The sequence below is a fragment of the Elaeis guineensis genome, chromosome 1, assembly GCF_000442705.2.
Source record: "Elaeis guineensis isolate ETL-2024a chromosome 1, EG11, whole genome shotgun sequence".
Lineage (NCBI taxonomy): Eukaryota > Viridiplantae > Streptophyta > Magnoliopsida > Arecales > Arecaceae > Elaeis > Elaeis guineensis.
In genome coordinates, this window is record NC_025993.2 from 168,255,962 (window position 1) to 168,273,934 (window position 17,973).

The following is a 17,973-nucleotide window of genomic DNA, read 5'->3' on the forward strand; positions in this document are numbered from 1 at the left end:
GCGGTTTCGCGTGCGTCCTGTGTCCCCCAAGCCGAAAGAAACCCCGCACAGGAGGAGAAGAAGACGGCGAGAGCGAACCAGAGACGAGAAGAAGCGGACAAACCTGATCCCTTTCTCCTCCGAATGACGACCGTGTGAAAACCCTCAATCTAATCTTGTCTTACCCTCCGATCCATGCTCGATCTTCACCCGCGAAGACGAAAGCCCAGCGGAGGAGGAGAGCCAGGGGATGGGGAACAAGATCGCGCGAACGACCCAGGTGTCGGCATCGGAGTACTACCTCCATGACCTGCCCTCCTCCTACAACCTGGTTCTCATCGAGGTCCTCGGCCGCGGCCGCTTCTTTAAATCCATCCTCTGCAAGCACGACGAGGGTCTCGTCCTCGTCAAGGTCTACTTCAAGCGTGGCGACCCTCTCGATCTCAAGGTATCGATCTCTTTGTCTCGATTTTTTCCATCAAGAACCCCATTCTTTACCCTTTCCCATCTTTTTGATCCCAAATTCTATCTCGTCTTCTTGATGCCACCTTGATAGGAATATGAGAGGAGGTTGGCACAGATCAGGGATATCTTCCAAACCGTTCAAAACCCCCATGTCTGGCCCTTCCAGGTAACTTCCCGTTCCCCTCTTTCCTGTTCCATGTTATTAGGTCCTTGAAGCTCGGTTCTGGATATTTTCTTCAGTAATGTGAGTATGAGCTTTTGTAATTATATGTTTAAATTCTTAAAGATTCGAGTGTTGATGATTTTCTTGCGGGGTATGCATATAGTTGATTTAGTTAAACGAGAAGAACAGTGCGCTGTAATGAGTATGATAGACATAAAAACCAATCAGAGTAGATGCGGTGGAATGGAGTTGTAGACTTTCCTTTTTCTCCTTTTTTTCTGCAATTTTATTCTGAAATACTTTGGTCCGATATTAGTTCTGGCTAGAGACGGATAAGGCGGCTTACCTCTTGAGGCAGTATTTCTTCAGCAACCTTCATGACCGGCTGAGCACAAGGCCCTTCCTCAGTCTCATCGAGAAGAAATGGCTTGCTTTTCAGGTACTGATTCCTGCACTGTTGCAGAAAAGGAAAGAACGTGTAGAATTTACTGATTGATGGAATTCTTTGATTTAATTAAACACAAACTCGATGTTTACTGTCCACTGGAAATCAAACCATAGGTTTTGATCTGGGTTTTGAAGTACAGCTTACCCCGAGCATTTGCTTCCAACTATCTCCCATTTCTTTCTATTCATTGTTCATGTGAATGTTCTTCTTTATGTTGACTAGATATGGTTGTGGACTTAGCTCATTTGGATGTGCAGTTACTCTGTGCGGTGGAGCAGAGCCACAATAAGGGTGTTTGCCATGGTGAGAGAGCATCCTTTGGAGACAAATAAATGGCAAGCTTTCTAGTTTAGAGGTTTCTATTAAAAAATGTGAGCTTTTTTCTTTAACTGTAGGTGATATCAAGTGTGAGAATGTTCTTGTCACCTCTTGGAATTGGCTGTACCTTGCGGACTTTGCATCTTTCAAGCCAACTTACATACCAGATGATGACCCTTCAGATTTCTCATTTTTCTTTGATACTGGAGGGAGGAGGCGTTGTTATCTTGCACCTGAAGTTGGTTCTTTTCTTCTAGCCAATATAACTTCCTTTTTTTATCTTGTTTCAAACAGCTAAAATTTATGATTTTCAAATTGCTTGCAGGTTATTGATGTCATAGATTAATCGCTTTAATTGGTTTATGCAGCAATCCCTGTTTCTCTTGTTAGCTAATATCTTTGTGAAGATATTGGAAATGGCAGTTGCTTCTTTTGGTCAGTGATTGTTATTGGCGATTCTATTGACATATATAACATCCTCAGACTCCTGGAAATAAGTAGGAGAAATGCTTGCAAGATAAAAGGCACCTATAATTAACTGGAGGAATTGAGACACTGGCCCTTAGAAATTACTATTTATATAATAAAAATATTGAGGAGGTGTGGGAGAATACTTATTGTTCCAGAGCACCTGGCCTTGCTAGGAACCATTGCCAAAGTAGGTCCTGGAAAAAGGCCAAAATAGATAGGTTAAAGCTTGTTTCTACAACCATAGAGGACACTAAACATCTTAGCAACACATCAGATGTAATTTGGTCCTATAGTTTCATGTTGAGCTCATATTCTAGCTGACATCTACATAATTCAAACAACACAACCTTGATTTTCTCATATAAATGTTGGTGATATCCAACAAAGTGATCCTTGAAAGGACGAATTAGTGGTGTCTTTCCATGCTTGCTCTTTCTTTACTCTTCTCTTCCCTTTAACTCCATGTTTCTTAATTCTCGATTATCTTAACACAATAAAGTTAATTGGAGCCTTTTGTTGTAGAATTACAGTTTTGGTAAGAATTTTGCTCCCAAATGAGGAGACAGTAAACCTAGACAAATTCCTGCTGAAGCACCAAGTTCTTGTTTGTCAAATTTAAGATGATCAACTTTTTTCTGAATCAAAATGAACTTGTGCTGGTTGAGCAAATGGATAACTTATCCTTGTTTGAAAAAGATGATCGTTTTGAGACCTATGTTATGCCCAAATGTTTGCTCTTGTTGTTTCATACTTTAGTTCTGCATGAAAAAGATGGAAGTTCCTAAGGGTTCCTTCTCTTCTGTTGGTTCCTTGACCGGTAATGCCTCTATCAAAATATTTCTTCAGATCCTTCTTGCTATCAAATAGTTTTTATTCATAACTTCTCAACCTTTATTTCAGATTCTTGTCCTTATAAGGTCAATTTTGTCTAAATTGTGCATATACACACCATTTCATATGGGTTGGTTTTCAAGTCTAGATTATTCTTTATGAAAAATGATTAGTTTGGATGAATTATGTCAAGATCAGTTTGTGTACAAATGCTTCAAAATCCTTGAAAAATCAAACCTAGTGACGTATATTATTGGATAACAAATATTCATAATTTGTCATTACAATATCTAGTTCTAGCATGTAGGGATCAAGTGTTAAGCAAGAGCATGCCAAGATCTTAGAAGCATCTGTAGTAATCTCTGGACCATGTGGGCTTTAAGTGTCTCAAAATTTATAAATGTTTATTTTGTACTGCAGTAGAAGAAGATGATTTGTTGGTTGTGTTACATATTTTCTTAGGGTGCTCTATATTCTCCTTCTATTGACTGTTGACTGGGATTGTGGGTTCAAATAGCAGCCATTATATGAAACCTGAGTTTTGCTATAACAACGGCTCCTGGTACTGAAAATGAATTTGTGCCACAAGCTGTTGAGAGATAAGCTGATAATATAGAGCGAGGCAATGGGTAGTAGAACCTTGATGTTGCATAAATTTGAATGTTATGCAGAATAAAAGTTGGAGCAATAATGTGGAATTTAGGCAGAACAAAAGTTACAACAGACGAAAGAAGCTCAGGTGTCTGAACTTTCAGCAAGAGACAATACATTCTTCAGGAATTAGCTAGGTTGGATTGGCTATATGAAGGCCAAAGATGGTCATAAAGATGGATGATGAAAGAAATTCCTTGATCGAAGTTGTAAGGAAGGAATTTTACCTTATTAAGGAAGTTGTGAAAAAAATTCCTTGAAGGAAGTTGTGAGGCTCAACTTGGGAAATATACAGCCCTTGATTTACCTGCATGTGGAAAAAAAAATCATCAAGCTGACTCTTAGTAAGTGGGGAAGAAAGTTTACGATATGAAGCGAATGAATTGGTTTTATTTCTCAAACACACTTTGCCTTCTTTAACTTTGATTAAAGTACCTTTGCATCAGAATGCTTGATTTTTTTAAAAAAAACTAGAGATTGATTTATCCTATGTGAACAGGTATGACTAGCCAATTAATGCAATTTTTGAAACTCACAGCCTGAAATATTTCTAAACCCATTTCTTCTACTAATCTTATTTGGTGAAGCTACTCTTTTTACTCTTGCACTTGACATGGTTTATAATCTTAAGTAATTTTGTTATGGTTATCCATTTTATATTTTTTTGATCATCTTCTACTAAAGGCCTGTTTAAAGAACTAAATCAAATTAAGTTTTCCTTTTCAGAGGTTTTATGAGCATGGAGGTGAGACACAAGTTGCACCAGATGCACCCTTAAAGCCATCAATGGATATCTTCTCTCTGGGGTATGCATTATCTCTTTATTGGAAGCCTTCCTTTGGATGTTGACTGTGTCTGTAATTATATGGTGGTATTTATGCTACAGTGTTCTTCTTTTTGTGCTCTGGGTGCTTGTGACTAAAAAATGTCGTATTTAATATACTTCATGAATAATAAAACAACTTTTTACTGATTTTTGGGGCAGCACTTGGTTCAGGAATAAAGCAGCCCAAGCCCTATTTCTGCCAAAGATCCTATAGAAAATAGGCACAATCAGTTATTCTAATCAAGCCTGCTTATTCCAGGCACAATGTTCCAAGGGAAAGCTTTCATAAGCTATTCCTATCATAAAGTCCCTATTTATGCTTGCCTCCTTTATTTTTTTCAATGGACAAAGCACCATCAGCCTATAGTTATTCTCCAACTTATAGCAAATAAAAATAGGAATCACTTGTGCTTAACTACTCTAATAGGCATACCTATTGCCGAATCTGCTGTTTCCTATTCCTGAACTGAATATTGCCTAAGCTGGTCATGCTTGGTTACTTACAGTCTGATCCACTTCTGAGTATGTCATGATGTAAAAGCCAATGAGGCCCTACCATTTTGATGTTCATGGTTTTGTAAAGTGTAATAGTAGAGTAAGAATTTCTACTAAGCCTTTTTTCAAGTTTTACACTGCATAAGCATGAAATATCGACTAGATTTAGTCATCATATCTTAGCATTGTACATTGGTTTCTAAGACAGTTGTATTATTGTATCTAGTATCTGCATGCTTACACAGGAATAAAGAAATATGCATTTGAAGGATAATGTTATCTGGTTGGTTCCTTCAGCGTTTGCTGGAATTTGCATGGGGAAAAGATGCGTTTCTATGGGATCATTTGTTGTGGTTTTTGTGGCAATACATTAATGAGGATATATATTTAATTGCATGGTGATGCTGGTCAACAAGTGGGAGCAGCATTGACCTTGTCTTTTGTGTGTGGGAAGTTGGGCCATAGGGTGACCAATAATATACTATATCTTCATTACCCAGATAGTATCAAGTCATGGAGTTCATCTCACTAAAATCTTCTTGCATTAATGATGCAACAACTACTGTCGTATCAAATTATACAAGTGCTGTTATATCAAATTATATCAGATTACCCAGATAGAATCAAGTCAAGGAGTTCATCTCACTAAGATCTTCTTGCATTAATGATTCAACAATGCTGTTATATCAAATTATACAAGATAAGGTTCTGGTTTTGAGAGTAAAAACTAAGCAGGTTTTTAGGCTTTAGAAATATGAAAGGAAACAAGGGAGAAGCTAAATAAAAAGAAGGGTAATGAGAAAAATAAGAGACTGTGAAGGTAGATAACCCTAGAATTGCATCTTGGGGCTGACCTGGTAGAGAAGGAATCACTCCTTCAGAATCTTGGTATCCCACAAATATAGGAACTAGAAACTTTCTTCTAGAACACAACATAACATGCCTTTACAGAGGACATCTAACCTCCTTTTGTGGAGGAGGTTTGCTATTAACATATTACAAAAAACAGCTAAGTAATGGCTGGCAGTATGTTGGCAATGAGTTGTCAGACAAAGGTGCTATTCAGCACTTACTTGGCTATTAGCTAAGTAATGGTTGCCAATGGGTTGGCATTGAGTTGTGTGGTTGGTATAATCTTCTAGCTAATTTGATTGGGCCTGGTCTAGGCCCAAGGGACTTGGGCTAGTACCAATGTCCTTTGGTCTCTAAGTCTTGGGCTAATAAAGCTCCCTAATTGGGGCTGCTCCAATTTCCTTGAAGCATCTCTTTCTTTTAATACACAGAAGAAAATAAAGCTGTCAAAAAAAAAAGAAATTTTGGAAAGATCAAAAATTACATATGAATAATTTCTACAGGTTCAGTTCAATGCATGGATACCTTGATGTATAAATGAAATTAGAAAAAATAGATGCACATAGAAGAGTCTTACAATTAAATGCGCGTCTAGGTAACAATTATGAAAATATGTCTTTTACGAATAGGTCTGAGTGATAGAATATTTAATATTCTAGAAAATTTTATCTTGAACCATCTCAAATTTGTTGAAGACAGACCTTGGCAAAAATTATATCTTTAAGCACAAAAAAGAAAAAAAATGATGAAATCTAAGTGCTGCTTCCTAAAAGACCGCAAGCATAACATGTACAATGTGATCTATTGTAGTTCTGATGCGATGCTAAGACCAAAAGAGTTGGTTTCTGAAATGGGACTTTTGAAGTCCATTGGTTTCAAGATATATGCTGTAAAGTAAATGAATTTGTCAGAAGACAAGCATTGGGATTTAGATCTTGTACCTAATATTATGTTTTAGCCTAATGGTTCAGATGTAAATTCCTTTTAAAGCTGGTTGGCATAAGATCAAGGAGTGTGCAGGTAGACACTGCCTACATGCAATGTGGAGCACTGACTCCACCCCTGTTCCCTTGAATCACTGACTTCATGTATCATGGGTGTGGCCGACATCAGGATCCTGTCCTTTGTATTTCATGCTAAGTGTAGGCTGCTTTTGCCTACACATGCATTTTCATATAGAGAACGGCATGTTTTTTCTTTTAGGTATCTATGCTGATATTTGTAGGACTTATTTTCTTTACAATTAGTTGGTTTGAAGGGTCTGAATTTGAAATTGTTATTGATGGTGCATTTTGATTTTTTTAAATGTATTATCTCTGGCAACATCTATAAATATGCATATTCTGACATGCATATATATATATATAGACACGCACGCACGCACGCAGACATATACATACATACATATCAATATACATATATATATAGACACGCACGCACGCACGCACGCAGACATATACATACATACATATCAATATACATACATATATATATATATATATATACATACATATATATATATATATATACATACATATATATATATATATATATACATACATATATATATATATATATATACATACATATATATATATATATATACATACATATATATATATATATATATACATACATATATATATACATACATACATATATATATACATACATACATACATATATATTTTATTATTATTATTTTTTTTTTTTTTGCTGTCCTTTAAATGATTTATAGAATGTGTCATCATCATTTTCCTTTCAGGTGTGTTATTGCTGAACTCTTCCTCGAGGGGCAACCACTGTTTGAGTTATCCCAGCTGCTTGCGTATCGCCGAGGGCAGTACGATCCTTGCCAACACCTTGAAAAGGTGGTTTCTAATTGTTTGCATACTCCTGCTTTTTTTATCTTCTGGTAGTGTTTGCTTTCTTTGTTTTTTTAGCTTGAATAAGATTCTCTTGCTTCATAATTAATGGAGGTTCAATTCGAAAATCATACATCCATATTATCGGGATATGAAATATTGAAATTTTAGCGATGAAAATTTCTATACCCTGCGAAGACAAAGGAAATTGCAGCAGTTTCTTTTGCAGATTGAATTCTTCATCCATATGTAGTGGTTCCTTAATCAGAATAATGAAACCGTTAATAAGAAGATGGCTAAAAAACTATATTTGCATCTAGGCCTTCTTGTTATAGAGAGTCACTAGGTTTATTTCTTCTTTCCCAGTAAGTATAGGAATCTAAAAGCTGTCAAAAGAAAAGAGTAAGAAAATAACCTTTAGATATACCTCATTAGAAAGAGAGAAAAAAGTTGCTCTTGGGAGATAAATAATTTAGTCTGTTCTGTGAATTCCCACATGGCCATGGCCAAACACTCCTAATATCTTGGTTGTTCTGCTATTTCTTAGAAATTCTTCTGGAATTTATAGAGGTATGTCCTCAATGGCCTGCCACTTTGAGGCCTATTTTACATGGGTGACCCTGTTAACATTACATATAGGACTTAAGGTTTCTGAAACCCAGTAAACTTCCGTGGTCCATCATTGATTTTTCAATCTTGGTCTTCCATTAAATTAAATTATGCAAATAACTCCCTGAAACTAAATTATATCCCTTGTTTACCTAATGTACCATTCTTCACTAATGCCTCTTTTTTTGCATTTGCTTTTCCTCCCTTGACTTTCACATGCAATGGGATCATGAATATTCCATTTAGTTACATATGAAAGATGAGACAATACTTCTTTAATAGTTACATATGCGATGAGATCATGTATGTATATATTATATGTACTTATGGATGTATTTATGGCACAAATATATTAGTCCATGTGGAGTCGCTCCTGAATGAATGACGAGGGGTCCACACCAAGGATCCGAGCCGTTAGATATGATTGTTCTTCAAGACATCATCTGATTTGGAGACTCCTAGCATATGCATCAATTGGTCTAAAAAGGCTCCTATATTTGCACAATTATATTAGCATTACTCATATATATATAAAGAGAGATTTTTTGAATGCACTTAAATGCATTTGGCCCCAAATGCTTCATAGTTGAAATCAATGGCGGACCTCTCAAAATAAAAATTGACACCCTTGATCATGATCTAAGGTGCATAAAAATATCTTTGAGACAAAAAGTTATGCATTTTTCAGATTTTTTTACCACGCATCAAATCAATGGAAAATGAACAATTTTTATTTTACGATGCCATATTTTTTTTATCTATAGTTTAGAAGCATCCAAATTAGTTGAAAATTTTCATTTGTCATATATTTTAAAATATTTATATGAAGATCAATGGTTTGAATTTGAAAATTGTAGTGTATCATATACTTTAACTTACTAGCTACATTGCGACAATCCATTTTTTGCTTGCTTGATGCATAGGCAAGTGGCTATCAAAATAGATTTTTAGCCTCCTGGCATTTTATACACTTATAAATAATGATCAATAGGGTCATTTTTTCATTTTGAGAGGTCCATCATTGTTTTCTACTCGGAAACATTTGGGGCTGAATGCACTCGAGTGCATTCTAGCTTGCTTTTTCTCTGTCTCTCTCTATATTTATATATATTTTAGAAAGAAATGGGATGAAGTACATTTTATGACTGTTACATTTTAGTGGTTATCTTTTGTTAATTTAGAACCCTCATAAATGGATTCTTTGGATTATTATTATTTTGTAACTGTTGTTTGGTTGTTCCTAAAGTTACAGATTGACCCAATACATTCCATTAGATTTTGCAGAAACTAATAAACTTCCATTGTGCTTTGTCTCAAGATGTACTCAATGAGCAAAGATTTCTCCATTCTAGAGAAACCCCTCGATGTAATAAAAACATGAAAAATTTACTTAATGTAAATCCATGTCTGTAAATTAACGTACTTTGTTGAATAACCTTATGATTTTCAAGAATATGAAGTTTATTCTGTATTTTTAGGAATATAAATTTATCATATTATATCAGTTATGTGTTTGAGGGTAAACCTTCTCACAACGGTAAGTACGTTATATTCTGTATTTTTAAGAATATAGTGAAAAACCCGGAGGTCACTGGTTCGAAACACAGAAACAGCATCTTTGCATGTAGTGGTAAGGCTGTGCATATCTAACCCTCATCAGACCATGCAATGGTGGGAGCCTTGTGCATTAGGCTGTCCTTATATGAATATGTGTTAGTTTTTCACTATATTCCTCTTTTTTTATCATTCATTTTGCTATCAAATTGTCAAAATTTTTTCAAATTCTACAAGTTTAATAATCTGTGTTTACTTTCTTTCAAAAATAGTTATCATAAAGGTGGATGATTATGTATTATAATTGCAGATACAAGATACTGGGATCCGGAAGATGATACTTCACATGATTCAGTTAGACCCAGAGTCAAGGCTGTCGTGTGAAAGCTATTTGCAAAGTTATGCATCTGTTATATTCCCAAGTTATTTCTCACCATTCCTGCATGGATTCTTTTCCTGGTTGATTCCTCTTGATTCAGATTCAAGGGTGAGAAACTTTTGAAGATATAATATGTAATTTGGATGCTAGCTAGAACCACATACTCATAGTAAGACATGACTCTTTCCGTTGTAGGTTGCAGTGACACAGAATGCTTTTCACAAGATACTTGAGTACATGACAAGCAGTAGATCAACTGAGGAAATTGTTTCTGAGTCATCCACAGGTCCCAAACTCATTAATAATGAACCTTTTCAGCAGATGGAAGGTGGGAGAAGAAGCATGAATTCAACCAGGGGTTCTGTGAAGAATAAAGGAGAGTTAGAAAAAGGCCTAGCTTGTGACCACCTTGTTGGAGATATCACTTCTCTTCTCAGGGAAGTAGAACAAGGATACCATCATTCACATACAAAGGCTGCACAGGAAGGTGTACCATATGCTGTTGCAAACTGCTCCCATACAAACTCTGCTTTGTCTACACAACAATTAAAGCACTCAAGGCAGCAAAATTTAAGAGATTCCAAGGGGTGCAGGGAGCGAGAAACACCACTTTTGAGAAAAATTCTGAAAAGCGACCTAAATTCTTTAATGGCTGGATATGATAGTCAGTCGGATACATATGGAATGCCCTTTTCTCCAAGGACTGAATGTCAAATGAGATGTGAAGGTATGGTCCTAATTGCATCCTTACTGTGCTCATGCATACGGAGTGTTAAGCAGCCACAGCTGAGAAGAGGCGGTATACTTCTGCTGAAGGCATCTTCCTTGTACATTGATGATGAAGATCGCTTGCAACATGTACTTCCCTATGTTATTGCAATGCTTTCTGATCCCGCAGCAATTGTGCGTTGTGCTGCTCTGGAAACATTATGTGATATTTTACCTCTTGTCCGAGACTTCCCTCCTAGTGATGCAATGATATTTCCTGAGTATATTCTTCCAATGCTATCAATGCTTCCTGATGATCCAGAGGAAAGTGTTCGGATTTGTTATGCTAGCAACATATTTAAGATTGCTCTAACTGCCTACAGATTCTTAATTCAATCTCGGAGTTTAGCTGATGTAGGATCTGTTGATAAATCCAGTCTAACTCATAAGTTACAATCGCTTGCTACAGAGTCACCAAGAAAAAAGCATAATGACAAAACTGTCACTCAACTTTCACAGTTGAGGAAATCTGTAGCTGAAATTGTGCAAGAACTAGTGATGGGAGCAAAGCAAACTCCAAATATACGTCGAGCTCTCCTGCAGGATATTGGTCATTTATGTTACTTCTTTGGTCATCGGCAAAGTAATGACTTCTTGCTGCCCATCCTCCCAGCGTTTCTTAATGATAGAGATGAGCAGTTGCGGGCAGTTTTTTATGGGCAGATAGTTTTTGTCTGCTATTTTGTTGGTCAAAGAAGTGTTGAGGAATATCTTTTGCCTTATATTGAACAGGCGCTTAGTGATGATATGGAGGCTGTCATTGTTAATGCATTGGAATGCTTGTCCTTGCTATGCAAAAGTGGTTTCCTAAGAAAGAGGATACTTCTGGCAATGATTGAGAAAGCATTTCCCTTGCTGTGTTATCCAATCCAGTGGGTGAGAAGGTCAGCTGTTGCTTTTATTGCAGCAAGTAGTGAAAACTTAGGACCTGTAGATTCTTATGTGTATCTTTCTCCAGTTTTGCGCCCTTTCTTTCACAGAGAGCCAGCTTCTTTATCTTCTGAGACATCTCTCCTATCATGCCTCAAGCCTCCAGTCTCGAAAGTGGTTTTCTATCAAGTTCTGGAGAATGCAAGGAGTTCTGATATGTTGGAAAGACAGAGAAAGATATGGTATAACTCATCCACCTATTCAAATCAGTGGGAAACTATTGAACACACTAGAAGGGCAACAGGAGATCGGAATTCCAGGAAGACTTCTGGTAATAAAGAATTCAGTGCTCAAGGTGGCAGATATGCCAGTAGTGTGACACAGAATGCATCTCTACCTGTTGGTGAAGATGTTGCCAAATTGAGAACAGGAAATTCTTTCCAGAATGCCTCTGGCACACTGGATATTAGAGATTCTTTTTCTTCTGATAAGTTGCAATTTTCTGGCTTCATTTCTCCACATGTCACTGCTGGAAATAGTTCCCTTTGTGATGGACCATCTGAAGGCATACCATTGTATTCCGTTTGCATGGATAAGCGTGCAGTGGGAGCAGCATCTGTAGGTTCAGAGTCTTCATTGCAATTGAATTCTAAAGGAGCAGCTGCATCATGCATGCCTTGGTTGGAGTCTGTTAACAAGCCATTTGGGTTGTCAAGTTCAGTTCCACCTAAGCTTGTTTCAGGCTCTTTCTTCAACATGAGTAAGAACTCCATGCAGGTCCCAAAACCAGTGCAAGATCCAGAGGGTAAGGACAGTGATCAATCTGCTTATGTCACCAGCAGGTTTCAGGATGTCACAGTTTATGATACTCTGAAGGGCAGCTCATCTATGACTGGAGATGATAGCTCAGTGTCAGATGTAACTGGCCTGCCTTCCTTTGCCAGAACATCATCTGTTCCAGACACAGGATGGAAGCCTCGTGGAGTCTTAGTGGCACATCTCCAGGAGCACCGCTCTGCTGTGAATGACATAGCTATATCAAATGACCACACCTTTTTTGTAAGTGCATCAGATGACTCCACTGTGAAAATATGGGATACTAGAAAGTTGGAAAAGGACATCTCATTCCGGTCTAGGTTAACTTATCCGCTGGATGGCAGTCGGGCTTTATGCACGACTATGCTTTGTGGGACTGCACAAGTAGTTGTTGGAGCAAGTGACGGGACCATACACTTGTTCTCTGTTGATTACATATCAAGAGGGTTGGGCAGTGTAATTGAAAGGTACTCTGGTATTGCTGATATCAAGAAGAAAGATATTGGAGAAGGTGCAATTTTAAGTCTCTTAAACTGCTCTACTACTGATAGCTTTATCAGTCAGACTGTTCTATTCAGTACCCAACATTGTGGAATTCATCTCTGGGATACTAGGATGAATTTAGAAGCATGGAAATTTAAAGCTGTACCTGAGGAGGGATACATATCTTCTCTTGTGATGAGTCAATGTGGGAATTGGTTTGTATCAGGGTCGTCAAGGGGCGTGCTTACTTTGTGGGATTTGAGGTTTCTTTTGCCTGTTAACTCATGGCACTATTCTTTGGCATGCCCTGTAGAGAAAATGTGTTTGCTAGTCCCACCATCAAACTCCATGTCTCCTATGGCAAGACCATTAGTTTATGTTGCTGCTGGCTGCAATGAAGTTTCCCTCTGGAATGCAGAGAATGGGAGCTGCCACCAGGTATTTAAAAGGCTCTTTGCATGTACTTAATGAGCTATGCATGGGAAATTTTCATCATAAATGCTGGATGTAATATAATAATTAAGATACTGTCATAATAATGATTGTGGCTTATTTGGAATGCTCGTCATAGGCCTGGGTATAATTTAATTAATTATAAACAAGTGGTATAATATAGTAATTATAAAGGAGAACTAGACAAATAGGGCTATACACATTTCTATGAAGAATTATGATTACGTTATTATCATTTGCAAGAATCATACTTGTTTAATGTTGCTGCTATATCATGATGTCTTAATGGTTCACATTCTTGGCATGCCTGAATTTTCTTATTTTCTTACCACGAGTTTCTTGTGTAGCATCTTGAAAAACTTGCTTGATAAGTGCTTGCTAAATCCCCCTTATATAAAAAGGGTTGCGAAGGATATGGTTTAAACCTGGAATTTTAGTATGTAACATTGAGAAAGCTATGCAAATCATGTTCACTAGTGAACAAGGTAGCACACTCAGCTGAAGGGAGTTAAGGGGAGGATTGGCTGATCAAGTTGGCAATACTTCAATTTTCTCAAATAATGAGGAAAAGATTATACTTATATGTACATTTTCAAATATTTTATCAGAAATCTATTCATGAAATTTTGATTTTGTTTGCAGGTATTCAGAACAGCAAGTGGTGAGAGTGAAGCTGAAATGTCCAATGTCCCTCAGGCACTAGCAAGGTCTCCTTACAAGCCTACTTGTAAACAAGATGTGAAACGAAATGCCAGCTCCAAATATAGAATTGATGAGTTGAACGAACCTGCCCCTCGTCTTCCTGGTATCCGCTCATTGCTTCCTTTGCCTGGGGGAGATCTGTTGACCGGAGGAACAGACTTGAAGATACGCTATTGGGACCATACCAGGTTTGATCCAGATCTGTCACGTAATGTCATTTGGTGGAAATACATTTTTTTTATTCTTTACATGCCCATGAATTTGCAGCCCTGATAGAAGTTACTGCATCTGTGGTCCATCAACGAAGGGTATCGGGAATGATGAGCACTACGATATAAGATCTAGTTTTGGGGTTCAAGTTGTGCAGGTACATTTTATGATCAGTATGTTAATTATTTTTATTGTAACCTATGTTACCTAGATTATTTCTGCATGATCATGTGCTGAAGAATCGTATGCACCCATAGTAGCATTGGTAAGCTTAGGATTCTTCCAGATTGGGAACTTCAATTTTACATGAAGAAACTTAAAAGTCAAATAGGTGAAACTTTGAGGAGTTTGATGCAATTTTTATTTTAATAGTTCACTGGAATATTAGTTACAAAGGCAAAAATTACCAAGGAAAATAGGGACTGCAGCTATCTGGTACATTTACCATTGACTTGGGATTTATGTGGATGATACTGCTTGATTAAAAAAAAATTGCTTGGGTTTTAAAATTAGGCTTTTAACCTAGCTCAAATAAAAATGTTTTGACTGGTTGAATGGCATTGTATCAAAAATTTAACATTTATTAAAAATAAAAAGGAAAGAATGAGAAAATATAATTAAAAAAATACTAATCACAGATTACAAATTAGATAATACTTTATACTTTTCTGATTGCTGACCATCCAGGACATAATGGTGTCTTAGTAACAAAATTGTATGAAAATTGTACTGGGTACCCAGACATGGTACGAGTTTGCGATACACAGTGTGCTATTGTTGATTTTTTGCTGCAATAGGACCATACTGCCCATTCTAATGTAAGCTTTTGATATCAAAAACCTTAATTTTCTTGAAAATCTAATACTTAAAAATATAAAAAGTATTATGATGTTGCTTTATTGATTGTGGATTTGAGTAAAGGAGCTTTAGAAATAATAATTATAAATAACTATAAAGTTTTCCACGTAATTGGTGTTAAGGATAGAGTTCGTACAATTTTTAAATTTCCTGTTGAAAAAGAACTCTAATTCTTCACGTGGACCTGTCAATGTTTCAGGCCAGACCCGAGCAATTGACAGGTTTACTTTACACTAAAAGATTCAGATATTTTCATCATGCACATACTTTAGTACTTTCAATCTAAAATACAGATCTTAGAGCCCTATACAACTTCTAAATATTCACTGGGTCCTTGGGCCAAACCTAACCTGATCTAATGATGGATTACACTTCTTTGACTTGAAACTACTGGTAGGTCAGTTAGACCAGTTTGGAGATGTTGCAACATTGGCAGCTACTGACAATGGTGAGGTACTGAACCACAGGTGGCATGGTCACATGCAACAAGTTGGAGGGCACCCTGGGGGCCTGGGCAATCAGGCCAATTGGTGGAAATGAATCGAAGAGAGTGGAAGGAGAGAGGGAATCGGAAGAGGAGAAGAGCGAGGAGGGGAGGAATGAGGAGGGAAGGAGAAGATGGGGGTGACACGTAACAATGGGTAGCAAATGGTGATGGAGCAAGAATCAATGGATGGGAAGGCATAATGGAGGTTAGAGGATGGGTTTGGTGGGCAGAGATGAGTTGGGGAGAGAAGGGGAAGGAGAGAAGAAGAGGGAGGAGAAGAAGGACCAGTGAAGCATAGAGGAGAAGAGGAGAGAGGAGAGGTGGAGAAAAGGAGCAAGGAAGAAGAGGAGAGGGGATAACTCTGTGTAGACCTGAGCACTTGTCTAGCCAATCCAAGGTCTGGTAGTATGTGAAGTAACTCGGGCCTAACCTGGCTTGTTCAGCCAAAAACCTGTGTCTGAGCCTGGGAAAAATCGGGCCGGCCATGTCAGGCCGAGTTTGCACAGGTCTGTTTCTGTGTGTGCAGCAGGTTCCTGTCTAACCCAAAGTTGCGTTTGCTAGAAAATTGGCACCAATTTGAGAGTTGATGTTCGGTTGATATCTAAATATAAAATATTCTAGATTTAAACGGATCCCTTTAAGAAAGCCTTGTTAGTTGATATCAAGGTTGAAGTAAACAAAAGGTGCTATGTCAAATTAATACTTGTGCAATGTATCATCTATCAAAATGCAGAAAATGCAGATTCTCATTTTGATAACAAATGAAAGATGTGTGTGTGTGTGTGTGTGTGAGAGAGAGAGAGAGAGAGAGAGAGAGAGAGAGATCACTTCCTAGATCACGTGGATATGCATGCCTTATGCTACCTCCGGTTGATGGTTGTCTTGAGGATAGACTTGGCTAGAACTTGTGCACATGCATTATAAATTATATGAAGAATTGGGGCAAGTTGTTAATTGATCCAATGATGAATTGTATGTAATCAGTGACAATTGAGATTTCCTGTGATCCCCATATAAATGTAAGATGGACTGCTCATATTAGGTTGAGCGTGGACTCCTTTTCACTTCTGTTTTAAGGAAAAGATTTACTTCTCTCGCTTCTGCTTTGGAGGAAAGTGTAGCGGCAGAATTTGTGACCAGAATTACCAGATTTTCCTCTTATCTTTGTTGCCTACATATTGACAGTTTTATTTGCATGGGCATCTGGTTCTATGAAGGGTAAAGATCATCACCTCGTGTCAAAGAAGTGAATTTATAAATGAAACCATTCTGACCTGTCTATAGCGGTTTAGTTAAGCTGACTGGAGATTAACTATCAGGGGACCATTTTTAATAAACAAAAGCTGACTTTATTTTCTGAGATTTTGTTTTGCTGGGTACTGATCATTCTTTTAATGTTGAATAGGAGTTGCATAAACGGCCTGGGGCTGCTAAATTGACTCAGAAGGCTCTCCTTGCTGCGGCTGCCACCGACTCTGCTGGCTGTCATCGTGACTCTGTGCTCTCATTGGCCTCTGTCAAGTTAAACCAGAGGCTGTTGATATCCACTAGCAGAGATGGTGCTATTAAGGTTTGGAAATAGAGAAAGATACGCAAGCTTGTAAAGCTTGATTTGTACATATGTGGTTGAATCAAATGAAAAGATGGATCTTCCAATGTAAAGTTGCATAAGTAATTTATACAAAAGTATAGTTTTTTCATAGTTCTTTAGTCTTTCCTTTTTTACCTTGATGTACAAGACAACATTTATTTCATCAGTGAAATGTTTGAGATAGATTAAGCGTTTTGTTTCTTCCATAATCAAAAGACCTGTTTAGTGCAACCAGTCATTCTCCCTTCTTTTATTGATGTTTTTCTACTCGATCCAATCAATCCTTTGATTTCCAGGGTGGCCAGGACCTTGTTTCGTATGTCATCTTAGTACAAACGGCAAGAACAAGCACAGTTTTTTTTTTTTTAACAAAAAAATAATAACAGAAGGGAGGGGTTTGTCTCCCATCCTGTCATTAGTTGTAGAGAGTGTATCCAAGTCATTGAGTGTCACAAGCCAATGATTTTAGGAGCCAGATTGATAGCAACCACACAGGTTAGTTTTGGTTATTGAAGCCTTCGACCATTCTGAAAATACCAGCTCAAGGAATTAACTGGGAGATTTCAATAGACTACCATATATATTTCAAGGGATTTTTTTTGATTATCCTTTTCTTTTTTTTTTTAATTTAATTTTTTTTGGGCGAAGCGATGTTACGTGTCCAATTCGTGTTGCTCCATATATGTTACCTTCTTGAATGAGAATATTTTTATTATCATCTCCCTAATGTCTCTGTTGTTTTTGGTAAAAACTTCCAAATATCGCTTTGTAGAAGGGACATTTCTCGGTAAGCTTGCGAGATAAATTCTAAAATTTCCTTGAAACTTGT

General features: G+C 37.3%; 1 protein-coding gene across 2 annotated transcripts; it reads left to right on the forward strand.

Annotated features, from left to right (window-relative positions):
* Positions 1-17,327, forward strand: LOC105060219 (serine/threonine-protein kinase VPS15). 2 transcript variants are annotated; one of them, XM_010943829.4, is made up of 12 exons: positions 1-427; positions 536-610; positions 924-1,046; positions 1,313-1,358; positions 1,451-1,611; positions 4,053-4,132; positions 7,265-7,370; positions 9,838-10,014; positions 10,102-13,281; positions 13,939-14,186; positions 14,266-14,365; positions 16,959-17,327. In XM_010943829.4, exons 1-12 carry the CDS (start codon positions 230-232, stop codon positions 17,133-17,135), a joined length of 4,671 nt encoding a protein of 1,556 aa, XP_010942131.1. In that variant the 5' UTR covers positions 1-229; the 3' UTR covers positions 17,136-17,327. The 2 variants fall into 2 exon arrangements, with proteins under 2 accessions (XP_010942131.1, XP_029116329.1); XM_029260496.2 differs by lacking the exon at positions 1-427 and having other exon boundaries at positions 1,278-1,358.
* Positions 17,328-17,973: the final 646 nt, after the last annotated feature.